Raw genomic sequence first — 17,308 nt, forward strand, 5'->3', positions numbered from 1 at the left:
TAAAGAGGTCTCTACTAGAATAGTAGTCAAGTATATTGCATTAATCAAAGCATCGTACTTCTTAAAATTTACCTCTGTATACACCTGCATGTTTCTGTTCTAGGAAGATGGGGCAAGATGAATGTATAAAAAGGGAATATATTGAATGTTTATTTTGTGCCAGGCACAGTTCTGGGTGCTTTACAGGTATTGAATAATTTACTCCTCAGAACAACTCCAGAGTGGGTACTATATTTATTTTCTATGGGGAAGCTGATGTAGAGAGGTTAAATATCTTGTCTGAGATTTCACAGCAATTGTAGAGTCAGGATTTGAACTTAATTTAAGCATTCTGGCTTCAGAACCCATGTTGTGTGTCCTTAATTAAATGACTAAAGATTTTAAAAATATCAGAATGTGTGAAAAACAAAATTATTCATCCATATTCCTGTTATCCAGAGTGAACCACTGTTAGTATCTTGGCTTATTTGCCTCTACTCTTTTCTTTGAAAAAAAAAAAATCCCTTTTGTAGAGTCATCCTGTTCCTATCCTCCTAGAAAGATCAGGAAGGTATGTGTAAGGGTGAATTTATAAACAATGATGCATTCTCATTATTAAAAAACTTAAACAATGAGAAAGTACAAAGATGGTAATAAGCATCATTAGCATTAGGTGACCATCTAAACATTCTGTGCATCTATTCAGATAGGAGAGTAGAGAGGTAAAAAGAGAGATAAAAGTGGGGTCATAGGATAATGGTTACCTTTGGGAGAGGCATAGGAGGGGTAATGGGAGGGCTTGTTATTTGTTGGTAACATTCTATTTCTTGACTTGGTGGCAGTTAAATGAAAGTGTTCATTTTGAGATAATTCACTGAGTTGGATTTTATTTACACTTTATTTAAAAAGTTTTTTAAATGTGATTATAGTATAGTTGCTATTTACTAAGAAGAATTAAATTTTACTTTAATAGAAAAAAAGATACTGGAGTGAAGTTGAAGATATCATTAAACATCAAATAAATGTTTCTTCACCACAAGAAGTATTTTCTAAAATATTCCATCTAAGGTTAAAAAATAAATTATTGAAAACATTTAGAGTTTATATTCATATTTTGGGAGTTTTTGTCTTTTTTTTAATTGTTTCAGTTTTGGACAGTCTCTGTTGACCCCTTAATACAAAAGATAGCGACTTAAATACTTTCCACTTGTGATTTGATCATTTTTTCATTGTCTAGGTGTAGCCATAACCCCTGAAATTTTATGTTTGACAGTCCCTCACATGCCTTTATATTTAAATGGCACCGTGAGCCACATTTGTTCTCCGAGCACAAGTTCATGGACATTGCTCCAGTCCTTTGGCATTGGGTGTCAGTAGGGTATTTGACAAATGCATTTAAAGACAAACATGGAGATTGAAGGGACCTAGCTTTGTACCACAGGTCCTTCCTTCCTGACCCCCCAAAAAGTTTTTATGTGTCTTCTTTATAGCTTTTTAAAATCAACTTTTTTTCCTGTTTTTCATAGGAACCAGATGATAGAGTTTTCTTAACTTCCAAGTTGCCTAAAGATAGCAAACAAGAAATGTGTTCAGCTCAGGTCCAAGGCCCTAGGACAAGGAAGCTTCCCAAAGGAAAAAGGTGACATTACTGTAGCCTTCAGTATTTACAATCTGTAAAGCATGTATTACAGTTATTTTGAACTCTGTGTACCTGGCTACTTAAATGTCACAAAGTCACTTTTATTTCAGAAGTGAAAATAGAGCTGCAGCCTCGTCCTGGGATTCAACTTTCTCCCAGAAGCCAAGAAAGAGGTTAACAGAACAAGAATTACATGCAGTATCAGAGAAACTCTCTCAGCGGCTCTCTGAACTAGATCGGGCAAGTCTTGTTTTGTTTTGTTTTTTCTTCATCTATATTGAGATTGCCAGAGGTTAGTGAGCACTTAAGTGATCTCCCAATTGAAGGTGAAAACTAAGCTTAGGTGTTGGAAAATGAGTTGTGTCTTAGTTACTGTGAAAATGTTCCATAAGTCAAGCAGGTAGGACATGAACAGTGATCTTTTAGCCTTCCATGATATCACTAGATTTGGTACAGATTTATTCAAATTTTATTGAATTCTGATGAAAACTGAATCATTTAACGTAAATGATTACATTAAGCCGTTTATTTTTAGATATATCTGTGCAGTTTTTCCTTTGTCACTAAAGACAGATTTGGTATAAAATTTGATGGATCATTGATTCTCACACAAAACAATATTATAGTTTTTGGTATTGAATCCCTATGTGACTTTCTCTAAAAAATTTATTGAAACTAGATAGTCCATAGCACCAATATATACCCTTTAGAAACTAAAATGCATAAGCATCTGAAAACTTGTTATTAGTGACTGTCACAGGAAACTTTTTTTTTTTAAATTTTATTTTGTCAATATACATTGTGGTTGATTATTGTTGCCCCTTACCAAAACCTCTCTTCCTCCTCCCTCCCCCCCAACAATGTCCGTTCTGTTTGCTTGTCGTATCAACTTCAAGATCAACTTCAAGTAATTGTGGTTGTTATATCTTCTCTCCCCCCCCCCCCCGGTTTTGTGTGTGTGTGTGTGTGTGCGTGTGCGTGTGAATTTATATATTAATTTTTAGCTCCCACCAATAAGTGAGAACATGTGGTATTTCTCTTTCTGTGCTTGACTCGTTTCACTTAATATAATTCTCTCAAGGTCCATCCATGTTGTTGCAACTGGCAGTATTTCATTCATTTTTATAGCTGAGTAGTATTCCATTGTGTAGATGTACCACATTTTCCGTATCCACTCATCTGATGATGGGCATTTGGGCTGGTTCCAACTCTTGGCTATTGTAAAGAGTGCTGCGATGAACATTGGGGAACAGGTATACCTTCGACTTGATGATTTCCATTCCTCTGGGTATATTCCCAGCAGTGGGATAGCTGGGTCATATGGTAGATCTATCTGCAATTGTTTGAGGAACCTCCATACCATTTTCCATAGAGGCTGCACCATTTTGCAGTCCCACCAACAATGTATTAGAGTTCCTTTTTCTCCGCAACCTTGCCAGCATTTATCGTTCAGAGTCTTTTGGATTTTAGCCATCCTAACTGGGGTTAGATGGTATCTCTGTGTGGTTTTGATTTGCATTTCCCGGATGCTGAGTGATGTTGAGCATTTTTTCATATGTCTGTTGGCCATTTGTATATCTTCCTTAGAGAAATGCCTACTTAGCTCTTTTGCCCATTTTTTAATTGGGTTGCTTGTTTTCTTCTTGTAAAGTTGTTTGAGTTCCTTATATATTCTGGATATTAATCCTTTGTCAGATGTATATTTTGCAAATATTTTCTCCCACTCTGTTGGTTGTCTTTTAACTCTGTTGTTTCTTTTGCTGTGCAGAAGCTTTTTAGTTTGATATAATCCCATTTGTTTATTTTTCCTTTGGTTGCCCGTGCTTTTTGGTTCAGATTCATGAAGTCTGTGCCCAGTCCTATTTCCTGAAGTGTTTCTCCTACGTTTTCTTTAAGAAGTTTTATTGTTTCAGGGTGTATATTTAAATCCTTAATCCATTTTGAGTTGATTTTAGTATATGGTGAGAGGGATGGGTCTAGTTTCATTCTCCTGCATATGGATATCCAGTTATCCCAGCACCACTTGCTGAAGAGGCAGTCCCTTCCCCAGTGAATAGGCTTGGTGCCTTTGTCAAAGATCAGATGGCAGTAAGTGTGTGGGTTGATTTCTGGATTCTCTATTCTATTCCATTGATCAGTGTGTCTGTTTTTATGCCAGTATCATACTGTTTTGGTTATTATAGCTTTGTAGTATAGCTTAAAGTCAGGTAGTGTTATGCCTCCAGCTTTATTTTTTTTTGCTCAGCATTGCTTTGGCTATGTGTGGTCTTTTATTATTCCATATAAATGTCTGGATTTCCATTTCTGAGAAAAATGTCTTTGGAATTTTGATGGGGATTGCATTGAATTTGTATATCACTTTGGGTAGTATGGACATTTTCACTGTGTTGATTCTTCCAATCCAAGAGCATGGGATATCTTTCCATCTTCTTGTATCCTCTCTAATTTCTCTCAGCAGTGGTTTGTAGTTCTCATTATAGAGATTTTTCACATCCTTGGTTAACTCAGTTCCTAAGTATTTTATTTTTGGGGGGGCTGTTGTAAATGGGCAGGCTTTCTTGATTTCTCATTCTGCATGTTCACTGTTGGAGAAAAGAAATGCTACTGATTTTTGTGTGTTGATTTTGTATCCTGCTACTGTACTGAAATCATTTATCAGTTCCAAGAGGTTTTTGTAGAGATTTTAGGCTGTTCGATATATAGGATCATGTCATCTGCAAACAGGGACAGTTTGACTTCATCTTTTCCAATCTGGATGCCCTTTATTTCCTTCTCTTCTCTGATTGCTCTGGCTAGTACTTCCAACACTATGTTGAATAGGAGTGGTGAGAGTGGGCATCCTTGTCTAGTTCCTGTTCTTAAAGGAAAAGCTTTCAGCTTTTCCCCATTCAGGATGATATTGGCTGTGGGTTTGTCATATATGGCTTTAATTATGTTGAGATACTTTCCCTCTATACCTAACTTATAGAGGGTCTTTGTCATGAATGAGTGCTGAATTTTATCAAATGCTTTTTCAGCATCTATAGAGATGATCATATGGTCCTTGTGTTTGACTTTATTAATATGGTGTATCACATTTATTGATTTGCGTATGTTGAACCAACCTTGCATCCCTGGGATGAATCCCACTTGATTGTGGTGAATAATTTTACGGATGTGTTGCTGTATTCTTTTTGCTAGTACTTTAGTGAGGATTTTTGCATCTATATTCATCAAGGATATCGGCCTGGAGTTTTCTTTTTTGGTTATATCTTTACCTGGTTTTGGTATCAGGATGATGTTTGCTTCATAGAATGAGTTTGGGAGATTTGCGTCTGTTTCAATCTTTTGGAATAGTTTGTAAAGAATCGGTGTCAATTCCTCTTTGAATGTTTGGTAAAATTCTGCTGTGAATCCATCTGGTCCTGGGCTTTTCTTTGTTGGGAGCCTTCTGATAACAGCTTCAATCTCCTTTATGGTTATTGGTCTGTTCAAATTTTCTACGTCTTCATGGTTCAGTTTTGGGAGCTTGTGTGTGTCCAGAAATTTATCCATTTCCTCCAGATTTTCAAATTTGTTGGCGTATAGTTGTTTATAGCAGTCTTGAATGATTCCTTGTATTTCAGATGAATCAGTTGTAATATTGCCTTTTTCATTTCTAATTTTTGTTATTTGAATCTTCTCTCTCCTTTTTTTTGTTAGCCATGCTAATGGTTTGTCAATTTTATTTATCTTTTCAAAAAACCAACTTTTTGATTCATTGATCTTTTGTATTGTTTTTCGGGTTTCAATTTCATTAAGTTCTGCTCTGATCTTAATGATTTCTTTCCGTCTGCTAACTTTAGGTTTGGATTGTTCTTGTTTTTCTAGTTCTTTAAGGTGAAGTGTTAGGTTGTTCACTTGCCATCTTTCCATTCTTCTGAGGTGAGCATTTAATGGAATAAATTTCCCCCTTAATACTGCTTTTGCAGTATCCCATAGGTTTTGGTATGATGTATCATTATTTTCATTAGTTTCAATAAATTTTTTGATTTCCTGCTTGATTTCTTCTTGGACCCATATGTCATTAAGTAGAATGCTGTTTAATTTCCATGTGTTTGTTTAGTTTCCAGAGTTTCGTTTGTTATTAATTTCTAGTTTTAATCCATTGTGGTCTGAGAATATACATGGGATAATTCCAATTTTTTTTAATTTATTGAGACTTGATTTGTGACCTAATATGTGATCTATCCTGGAGAATGATCCATGTGCTGTTGAGAAGAATGAATATTCTGAGGTTGTTGGATGGAATGTTCTGTAGATATCTGCCAATTCCAATTGGTCTAGAGTATTGTTTAGATCTTGTGTTTCTCTACTGATTCTTTGCCTAGATTATCTGTCTAATATTGACAGTGGGGTGTTCAGGTCCCCTGCTATTATGGTATTAGTGTCTTTTTCCTTCTTTAGGTCTAATAGAGTTTGTTTAATAAATCTGGCTGCTCCGGCATTGGGTGCGTACATATTTATGATTGTTATGTCTTCTTGATGCATCAGTCCTTTTATCATTAAGTAGTGTCCCTCATTGTCTCTGTTTATGGTTTTTAGTTTAAAGTCTATTTTGTCCAATATAAGAATAGCTACTCCAGCTCGTTTTTCTTTTCTGTTTGCATGGTAAATCTTTTTCCATCCTTTCATTCTTAGTCTATGTGAATCTTTATGGGTGAGGTGGGTCTCTTGTAGGCAGCATATAGTTGGGTCCTCCTTTTTAATCCAGTCAGCCAGTCTGTGTCTTTTGATTGGGGAATTTAAGCCTTTTACATTAAGAGTTGTTATTGAAAGGTGTTGATTTATTCCTAGCATTTTATTGGTTGTTTGGTTGTCTTAGGTGTCTTTTGTTCCTTGTTTTCTGATTTACTGTTTGTTTTCTGTGTTTGTTGGTTCCTTAGGTTGTAGATAGCATTTTTGTTTGTTTGTTTTCTCTTCATGAATGCCATTTTTATTATACTAGTGGGTTTTGATTTTTCTTGGGTTTTTATGGCAGTGGTAGTTATTTTTCAGGAACCAAACCCAGGACTCCCTTGAGGATTTCTTGTAAGGGTGGTTGTGTGGTAGTGAACTCCCACAGTTTTTGTTTGTCTGAGAAATATACTATTTGCCCTTCATTTCGGAAGTATAGCCTTGCAGGGTAGAGTATTCTTGGCTGGCAATCTTTGTCTTTTAGTATTTTGAATATATCATCCCATTCCTTTCTAGCTTTTAGGGTTTGTGATGAAAAGTCTGATGTTAGCCTGATTGGGGCTCCCTTATAGGTGATTTGATGCTTCTCTCTTGCAGCCTTTAAGATTCTCTCTTTGTCTCTGAGTTTTGCCAATTTGACTATAACATGTCTTGGAGAAGGCCTTTTTGGGTTGAATACGTTTGGAGATCGTTGAGCTTCCTGGATCTGAAGATCTGTGATTTTTCCTATACCTGGGAAGTTTTCTGCCACTATTTTGTTGAATATATTTTCAGTGCAATCTCCTTTTTCCTCCCCTTCTGGAATACCCATGACTCGGATATTGGAGCGCTCAAGGTTGTCTGATATCTCTGTCAGATTTTCTTCAATGCCTTTGATTCTTTTTTCTTTTTTTTTTTTGTCTGCTTGTGTTATTTCAAACAGCCCATCTTCAAGTTCAGAGGTTCTCTCTTCAACTTCGACAAGCCTGCTGGTTAAACTCTCCGTTGTGTTTTTTATTTCGCTGAATAACTTCTTCAGTTTGGCAAGTTCTGCTACATTTTTTTTCAGGACATTGATTTCCTTGTACATTTCCTCTTTCAGGTCCTGTATACTTTTCCTCATTTCATCATGATGTCTAGCTGTGTTTTCTTGTATCTCATTCAGTTTCCTTAGAATTATCACTCGAAATTCCTTGTCAGTCATTTCAAGGGCTTCTTGTTCTATAGGATCTAGAGATTGAGATTTATTAACTTTTGGTGGTGTACTTTCTTGATTTTTTGTATTTCTGGTATCTTTTTTTTGATGTTTATTCATTGTGGCAGGGGGTTTCACACTCCACCGGTTTGAGACTATTGACTAAGATGTTGCTGTGATCGCCAATTTGGTATGGCTACCTCCGTGACTGCTCAGTTGGCCTCTAGTGCCTTGTGTGTGTGGTTGCCTCGGGTCTTGGGCCTCTCCGGGGAGCCACCTCTCTGGTCAGCTTGGACTCTGCTGGGCTGCTGGATCATGGGGCGGTGCTGCAGGGTGTGTGGTCTCTGCTGAGCTTCCACTTCCCGTGCAGGACTTCTCCCTGTTCTGTGTGCTCTGGCCCGGGCTGCTGGATCACGCAGTGGCAGCCCCACAGGCTGTGTGGTTTCTGTTGAGTCTCTGCCTCCCTAGCCGGACATCTCCCCACTCTGTGCGCACTAGGCTGGGCTGGGACGTGTCTTCTGCAACCCTCATCTGTCAGCCGGGCCTTCGAGACCCTGCTCGGCACCGCCTCGCCCAGGAAGTCTACCAGGTTTCTGCTAGGTGCAGACGACCGGTCGCTCTGGGTGCCTTTGTAGCACTGTGTAGATCTTTCTCGGGACTTATCACCTTCCTCCTGGTATCGCGGTTATTTGTGTACTTGTCTTATCTCCCACACCAGAGCGTGAGCTCCTCGGGGGAGGAGCCCGCAGCACATGGTTCACCTTTGAATCCCCCTGGCGCGGACCGAGTCCGGTGCCTGCCCGCAGTCAGCTCTCCGGCAGGTTCAAGCGAACTCAGGAACACTCCGACCACACTATTCCTAACCAGAAATCAGTTAGGTGTTTTTCCAAACTGGTGGCCGCAGAGATGGTATCTGCCCCCCAGTAACAGGAAGTTTACCGGGGGCCGGAGCCCAGGGTGCGGTGGAGTGACAGTCGGCCCAGCCCGTACTTCCTTGCCCTCCTGACACTGGACGGGGACGCCCCATGCCACCAGCCCCGCTAGAGAACCGCAGAGGGAGTGGGAGGGGAGGCCAGCCTGCAGGCCCCAGGAAGCCCTGCACCGGGGCAAGCAAGTGGGAAGGCTCAGTGAGGAGCCGAGCCGGGCGAGGAGGGTAGGCCTGGCCGAGCCGGGCCGGAGCCGCCACCACCTGAGAAAATGGAAGCAGCCCCGGGGCCGGTGAGTGGCCCGGTGGGGCAGGCGGAAGCCGGGTAGGTGTCCGCCCCCTGAGCACAGCTAGGCCGGGGGTCACTCACAGGGCTGTGCCGGGTCGGGTGGCTCCCTCTCTGCCTCCACGTCGTCGCCGTCCCCGTCCTCGGCCGCTGCCACCTCAGGCTGCTCACTTGGTCCCGCGGCAGGGCTCGGGCGCTCCCAGGAATCTTCTTTTATGCCGGCCTGAAACCTCGAATCCTGAATAGGGCAGCTGGCCGCTGCAGCTAAGAAACAGTTCTTTTCCTGCTCCACACTTCAAAGCTGTTGCCTGTAAACGAGGCAACCTCTCCCTGGCAATAGCTTTTCAAGGTGCTCTAGGTCCAAAGAAAAAGGATGCAACTCTGCTTTCCCATAAATAAACTGCCCTCTATCTTGGCAGGGGGAGATGGGTGAGAGGTGAAAATGGTCTCAGCCTGCCTCAGTCTCAGGTATTCCCAGATGGTCCTAGAAATAAATTTCTGGGCAGGCACCAGAATGGAAGGAATGGACTTTTCCCTAGAGCTCCTGGAGGAAGTGTATCTTGCCAACACTTTGATTTCAGACTCTTGTCTTCAGAACAAGAAAGTTGTATGTAGGTTCTTTTGAAGTAGCCACAGGAAACTTTTTAAAGGTTCTATCTATCTACTCCTACCAATTTATATTCTGCTGAAATCAGTGAAAGATGTTGAAAATATTTTTCTCAATAGATGTTAAAAAGTGCCCTGGGTGATCGAATTAAAGAAAAGACTGACCATAAAGAAGATATTGGAAATGAAGAGGCGGAGAATGGAAATGCAGAGACATTGTCTCAACACAGTGACAGCATCGTGGAGTGTGGGCCAAAGAAGCCAAGGCCAGGTACTTATCCCAGAGACACCCACGTAAACTACTTTGGCAGTTCCATCTGCTCTTTTGGGGTTTTTTTTGTTTTTTGTTTTTGGTAGCTGGCCTATCTGGGGATCCGAATCTTTGACTTTGGTGTTATAACAAACACCACACTGTAACCAACTGAACTAACTGCCAGTCCTCTTCTTAGAATTTAAAATGAATTTGAAATATTTGAATTAACAGAGCATGAAAAGAAAAAAAGAAAAGTTGAGGGGAATTTGAATTCTCTGGGAAAATTTATTTATAAATGTATCAAACTACCTTGGCTTTATAGCTATATTGAACTAATTGCTTTTCCCGAAAGGCATGAAGTCCCCCTCTTCACAACTAGCAGATACCCAAGCACATCTATAACCAATGGCACATAAAAAGATTTGTGGAGAGAAGTGATTTGTTGATCTCTTAGGCAGTGTGGAATTAGGAGGGCTAGATTGCTAAGTGTGGAAGGATCAGGATTGCTTAGACGATACTTAACTACCTTAACTTTTGCTTACAAGCATGCTGTTTTATAAGTTATTTATAAAATATGTATTTATAAAATATGTACATATACTTACATCCCACCTCCTCAGACCTAGATGGGAAAAGGATAACACACACACTGCTCAGATAATTTACCTTTGCCCTCTGCCCTTTCTCCCCCCACCACCAAGAGCACTTTCCATAGGCCTTTGTGTGCTGGAGGCATTCCACATGTGGAATTCAATTCAAAGTTGAATTGAATATAGAATCTAAGTACTTCTTTGAGACAGTACCTATTTATGTGCATTTGTCTGTTTACTTGGTGCGACTAAGCATACAAATCACAAATTAATTGTAGGCGAAAGTACACTTAGCACATTCACTCATCACTCTGTTTGGATTTCAGAACCAACTATTTGGTTTACAGCTTGATGTTTCTGGCTGTCAGGAACTAATGGTACATGTCTTTTCTGTGTTGCAGGACTTTCCATGCATAGAAAGTCACTCTACAGATCCCATTCTCTCTCTCCATCTCCAGTCAACAAACACAAACAGCCTCACATGGAGAGAAAATGGCAGCACAAGCCAAAAGAAACAGACGTCTGCCAGTTCCAAGCAAAGGTACTTCCCCGTCCTTTGTCTGCCATCGAATAGCAGGCAGGGCCATCTCCCTCAGCCAAATGCTACAATGAACATGTTATTGATTAAAGGCTTAAAATGTATTTAATATTCTTGAGTCGAGTAGATGGGAGAGATTATGTGACATAGTTTATGTCCCCCTTGGGGAGCATAAAATTACACTCATGAAACTCTCAAGAAAATAACCTGGTCACATGTAGCTTAGTGTTCAGTGGATTAAGAAAGAGGAGATCAGTGTGGGTTGGTGTTTTCAGAGAAAGCTTCAGAGATGAAGGGAATTTGAGGTGGATTAAATGTGATAGGTCACTTGAGTTACAGCGAGGATGAGAAAGTGCCCAACACAGGAGTGAGAGGAGGAGGTTGGGGTTCAGCGAGGAGACCAGTGTGATCGCCAAGGGAGGTGTCCTGCTGGGGGACAGGGGCTTCGAAATGGATTTATAATGGTGAAAAACTGAAACTAACTTAGATGTTTTACAACAGTTACATTCAGTATGTAACTCGGCAGGTAACTTCTACTCAGGGGAATATCAAAATAGTTATAAAAACTGTGAGAATAAGAAAAATGCACTGTCAAATTTCTCTTATGTCCCAATTACATATCTATTAAAATAATGCGTATTTATGATACAGAGCCTGAAAGAAATTTAAAAAAAACAAAAAAACAAAAAACAAGTGAACTTGATATTTCAGGGGTGGCAAGATTGTAGGTGAATTTTTTTCCTTCATTTTCACTTCTATATGTTTTTAGTAGCTATAATATCATATGACCTTTTTCTCTCTAGGCACTAACTGAAGCATTTGAAAGGGAACTAAGAAGAAATAAAGTTCAAGAGAATATTGGACCTCTAGGGATAAATGACGAGGAGGAGGAAACAGTGGGTAAAAGTCTTCAATATAATAAATACCATTTGATCAGATCAGGGGAAAGTACAGAGTTGACCTTTTTAAAAGAAAAAAGGACCAACAGGGCCTTAATCATTAGCTCGTTAGGAAAAGGCAGGATTTCATTTCATGATGTAGAATTTTCTCATTAAGTTGCTAAAATATGGCAAGACATGGTACCAAAGGAAACTAGCATTTTTTTCTTCCTGCCTAAAAGTTCCATCAGTTTTTAAGGGTTTCTATTGCTTAGCAGTTCACCAGGGGTTTAAAAAATAATCTAGGGTGACAAAGTTAAAGGGGATTAAGAGAAGACAGAAAATCCCAGTTGCTCTATACCTGGTTCTAAGAAACCTAAAGCATACATTTTCCTTGCCTTTAAAAATGATGGTTACAGAAACTAAGTGAAAGCATGGGGAAAACGATTATGCTAAAATGTTAATGATCCAAAGATATAAAGTACAATATGGTTACAACTAAGCATACTGCATAGTTGCTTGAGAATTTTTTTTTAATCCACATGGAAAAAGTTCATAAAGAAACAGTACATCAAAACATTAATAGTGGTTGTATTTAGGGTGTGGGACAATGGTGACTGAAACTTGAAAAAGATTCAGTGCTTTTTCAAATTCAAAGGGATGCCAGAGGCCAAATAATGCCTTTTGCCTTGATAATACTAACCAGATTTTGGAAACTTAAAGAGGTTTGGCTGGGGATTAGTTAGCTATTTTTGTCAATATGTAATATTTAAGATGATGTATGAAAGAGTTGTTAGAGCTCTCTCATTTCTATTTTGTTTTATATCTGCTTCTAAGGAAAAAATATACAGAAACGCTGTTTATAAAGGAACTCCAAAACGTAGACAGCCCTGGAAGATTTACTCTAGAAAAACCACAACTCATAGTCCAAGAGGTGGCTTTCCAAAGCCAAATAAAGCAGTTCCAAGTAAGAACCACAAAATTATACTTTATGGAAAACTGGCAGCCTTTGAAAGTGTGTACTACATTCCAAGGACACAGCACTGAAAACTAACATCCACCAGTTAGCTGGAGAAAGTTCTTCCTTTTATCACTGCCATATGGTTGGTTTTCTGTAAAGAGCTAAAACTCTTAAATAAGGAAGCACCTTAGGGAGGCCTATATATTGGCACTAAAGGAATGCAGGGCTACTAACCTACTGCTCCAGCTTTAGCCTCCCTCTGTGTTCCCTCACTCTCATTGCTTTGTTTTGTTTTGTTTTGTTTCTGGGAAGTTGGCAGAACGAAAGGGATGTTTCACGGCAAACAGACAACTTGTTCAGCTTCTGTGTATTGACAGGTGTTGCCAGTGAGTGTTAGAGTTTACTACAAGGAGACAAGGGCATGTGAAGTGCCAGGCTTCCAGCTACACCCTGGAGACTGCTGGCCTTCCAACCACCTCCCATTAGGCAGAGAACGTTTTTTTTCTAAGCACAGGCCTCCCAGGAGGGCTGAGTGTTCAGTCTTGACACACACAGAGCGTCCACGCGCAGGTGCTGAGGCTTCTGAGCAGTTGGGATGGGCTTCTAGGACCAGCACATCGTGAGTCAGAACAACTGAGCTCACGTCCATCTTTACTAGTAGTTGGCTTACTCCAGTGAGGGAAGGGATGCAAAAATAATATGTACATTTAGAATTGTTCTTTTCAGGATCAGAACCACATTACCTAGATAAGCTCTGATCTACCAGGAAGGCGGGATGAGAGTTCTTGCTGGCAAGTCTCTCAGATTAAGAGCATCTTATTTACCTTGCAGTGCAAGTTAACAAACACAGTCTCCTGCCCCATATGCTGGAGCAGTTTCCATTTCTCTCTGTTTCTGGCCCAACACTAAGCAAAATGTGGAAACAGCAAATTGCACAGGTTGAACAGCTCAAAAAAGATGCATACAGAGAAGATCGGTCAAAGAAGAAACTCCAGGATGAAGTAAGTTAACTGTCAGTTTTAAGCATAGAAATATAAACCAGAAAGGGAGGAGCTTATTCTTGAGAACCAGTGAACGGCACATCTAACCTACTTGCCTTTGTGTCCCCCTTAAAGATAGAAGAAGCCCTAAGGAGGCACGACCTCCTTACTGCCCTTGTCAAGAAAGAGTATGAACATAACAAGAGACTGGTATGTCAAGAACAAGTTGGTCTTATAATTTTGAATTTATAAGTTATATTCATTTTTTTTTATTTGTAGCAGCTGGGCAACGGTCCCACAGACTTTTACCTCTAACACTCCTGTGGAAGATCTAAGGCTTTAACCAAAATTGAGGAGTGGGGAGAGAGTTAGCAAGAAATTGGTAAAGGGCCACAAAAAATGATTACATTGTATAATGTTAAATATACTAATTATCCTGATTTGAGCATCACATATTGCACACAGGTATGGATATTCAACGCAGTACCCCACAGTGTTTCAGTTCTGTTTCAATAAATAAATTTTAAAAATCGATGAGGGGGGAGGCGCTGGGTACTTTGTATACACAGTTTCATTTAGATTTTATAGCAAGGCGTTAGAGAAGATGTTTTCTATGAAATGGAAAAGCCGAGGCTCTGAGATGTAAGTAATTACCCTGCAGCTCACCATTATAAGCAAGGGGCAAAGTTGAGATTTTAATCCAATTCTGTCTCTGTGCCTCCACAGCCCCTTCTAGCTGCCAGGTAGTTGTAACTTAGTGCTTTTTGCCCTCTCCTGTCTTTTGCAGGTCCCAAGTAGAGAGCTGAGGTAGTTGACAAGCCTCCATTATAACTTGGACTGGGAATTGCACTTAGAATGACAGTATCCCCTATTGAATATAATGAGGGGAGAAGACAGAGGTCAGGGACAGTCTGCCAATGGAAGAGATTTTAAAACCTTTGGTTGAGTGTGGAGTAAAGATAAGCCATGGGAACTGTACTCCTAAACAATTCCAAAAAGCCACCTCAAGGACAACATATGGTACTTTGGTGTGGGGAGAAACACAAGTATCTGAACACCTAAGTTGAAGGCTTTATGTACATGACCTCATTTCATCCTTACTTCTTTGTTAGTTATTGTCTAATTTCCTTAGTTTTAGCCTAATAGTCTAGGCAACTCAAGCTTTGCTTGCAAGTCCGAGAGTGCCATTTTCCCACTCCTTTTAAGCTAGCATCTGGGGGCGGCTTAGTGAAAACAGGGTGGAAACAGGGAGATGAGATCCCCAAGACCACCAGGAGTGCTCAAAATCATTGCCGCTGCCTGCAGCAGCAAGGGCTCGTCAGGGCTGCGCTTCACATGGAGGTGGTGAAGCTGCCAAGGCTGAAGGGCTTTTTGGAGGGGCTGACGGCCTTTCCCACTTGATGCACAGGCAGTGGGCCACTGGCCCTCCGTACCTGGCTCACTGCCTGAAGACATGATGGTGAAGAATGGCGGGTGAGGACATCGAGTCTGCCTCTACTGGTCCTTATCCCTTTTTCCCTTCACCTTTCCCTTTCTCAGCAAGACTTTAAGGACCGCATTCATAGACAGAGGTTAACCCAGTCAAAGATAAAAGAAAATCGGCAGCAAACTGTTCGTGCCAGAAAATATTATGATGATTATAGAGTTCAGTTGCGTGCCAAAATGATGAGAATGAGGACCCGGGAAGAAATGGTAAATATGGCTTTTCTATCCAGCTCTGTTAAGAAAGTGAATTTTGTCTATTACCTTTCACGGCCACCTTCTTTGTGATCTTGTCCTAATTTGAATCCAAAATCCAAATGTCCTAAAATGCTTGCCACCAGAGTTCATACTTGTCTGTGCTTCATTTTTTCACTCCACTGTGTATTCCTTGTCTATTCTCAGTCTCCAGGACTCCCATCCAAATGTGGAGTCTTAATTCTCTCTGACCTCCTGTACACAGGTACTTCTCTGGTACAACTGCCTTAGGGGTGTAGGAGCGTGTTATAAAAGACAGCAATTTACAGTGTGATTACATGACTTAGAACTCCACATAAAATCAGGAGTAGTGTAAGACAGCTGTGTTGTGTGGTGTTTTCACAAGGTATTTGCTATCTCATCCTAATCAAGCTAAAATGAAATTTATCTAGTTTGGGATCCCAAAAGATTAATCATCTCTAGAGCAGAACGTTATTGTAATTAGAGTTAACTGGACTAAATACTCTGAAATACTTCTAGAGTAAGCTACTACTAAGGCTTTGAGAGGTTAGATAACTGGCCTGAGGTAGTAATAGCTAATGAGTGCATGGCTGCCAGAACCACTTCTATCGAGAATTCTTACTAATAAGGGAAGACAAGTGGGCATATCCAAACCCTTTGGACAGTTTGTTTTGCAGTGGCCTCCCCAAATGGTAACCTCCTATCCTCAGCTGTGCACGTGTAGGAGCAGCACTTGTGTCTGCTCTGGGCTTCTTGCTCTGTCATACGTGGCTGCTCGAGAATTCTTTTCTGAAAGCAGTAAAGAATCTTTGTGATACATGAAAAGATGCTGAACACCATTAGTCATTAGGGAAATATAATCAAAGCCGCAGTGAAATGCCACTCACACCCACTAGGATGGTTAAAATAAAGACAAGTGCAGATGAGGATGTGAGGTTGGAGCCCTCATGCAGGGCTGGGGGGGTTAGTAAAATGGTGCATCTGCTTTGGAGAACAATCTGGCAGTTCCTCAAAAGGTTACCAAAAGGTCATGGAGTTACCATATGACCCCCCCATTTCACTCCTAGATATGAATCCACACAAAAACCTGTACACAGATGTTCATAGCAGCAGCGTTATTTATAATAGCCGAAAAGGGGAAACAGCCCAAATGTTGATAAGCTGATGAGTGGATAAACAATGTATATTCATACAGAATATTATTTGGCAATGAAAAGGAACGAAGTACTGATACTTGCTATGATATAGATGAACCTTAAAAACATTTTTCTAAGTGATTGATAGAAGCCAGGTGTACAAGGCCGCACATATTATATGATTCCATTTATACGAAATGTCCAGATTAGGCAAATCCATTGAGACAGAGAGTAGATTAGTGGTTTTCAGGGGCTAGGGCGAAGGCAGAATGGGGAATGACTGCTAATGGGTATGGGGTTTCTTGCTGGGGTGATGGAAATGTTCTGAAATTAATGGTGATGGTTGCACGACTCTCCATATACTAAAACATACTGAATTTTTATATTTTACAAGGGTGAATTTTATGATATGTGAATAATATCTGAATAAAGCTGTTATTTTAAAAAACTTTGTAAAATTCAATCAGTATATATTTCTAGTTGGGAAAAATGATTGCATTCCTCAATGAAAGTTTAGCATAACTTTATATTTTTATGATTAAATAACTGACAGATATTTAAGAAACTGTTTGAAGAAGGTTTACAAATTCAGAAGCAAAGACTACGAGACCTGAGACACTATGCCAAAGAAAAGCGAGACGAACAAAAGAGACAGCACCAGAATGAATTGGACTCAATGGAGAACTACTATAAGGACAAGGTGGGTTCACTGTCCCTTGCTCACATTATAATGTGCTTAATCCCAACCACCTGTGTCAAAAGTCAGCTGAGTCTGTTGACAGTAAACGTTGAGGTGTTGATTCAGAACTTTACACTATACAGGTTAGACTGACAGATTTTCAAGATTAAAATTTAAGATAAAATAAGCTGTGGCTTGACCACAGTACAGAATACCTATTACCCTATTTCCACTAAAATGAAGACTTTAACCCTATGGACATTAAGTATAAAAATTGTTGCATTTGAACTA

At 40.0% G+C, this 17,308-nt stretch overlaps 1 protein-coding gene across 5 annotated transcripts in view; it reads left to right on the forward strand.

Moving 5' to 3' along the window:
• Nucleotides 1-17,308, forward strand: part of CEP95 (centrosomal protein 95) — a 31,946-nt gene that overhangs the window by 13,909 nt on the left and 729 nt on the right. For 3 of the 5 annotated variants that reach the window (XM_063080293.1, XM_063080294.1, XM_063080296.1), the window contains 10 exons: nt 1,506-1,618; nt 1,729-1,858; nt 9,425-9,575; nt 10,549-10,688; nt 11,489-11,581; nt 12,401-12,530; nt 13,356-13,525; nt 13,640-13,714; nt 15,044-15,196; nt 16,892-17,038. In XM_063080293.1, coding sequence (XP_062936363.1) covers nt 1,506-1,618; nt 1,729-1,858; nt 9,425-9,575; nt 10,549-10,688; nt 11,489-11,581; nt 12,401-12,530; nt 13,356-13,525; nt 13,640-13,714; nt 15,044-15,196; nt 16,892-17,038 — 1,302 coding nt within the window. Of the gene's footprint in view, nt 1-1,505; nt 1,619-1,728; nt 1,859-9,424; nt 9,576-10,548; nt 10,689-11,488; nt 11,586-12,400; nt 12,531-13,355; nt 13,526-13,639; nt 13,715-15,043; nt 15,197-16,891; nt 17,039-17,308 lie in introns of all 5 variants that reach the window. The other 2 variants (XM_063080298.1, XM_063080295.1) reach the window with 2 other exon arrangements.

This window comes from Cynocephalus volans, chromosome 16 (genome assembly GCF_027409185.1).
Source record: "Cynocephalus volans isolate mCynVol1 chromosome 16, mCynVol1.pri, whole genome shotgun sequence".
NCBI lineage: Eukaryota > Metazoa > Chordata > Mammalia > Dermoptera > Cynocephalidae > Cynocephalus > Cynocephalus volans.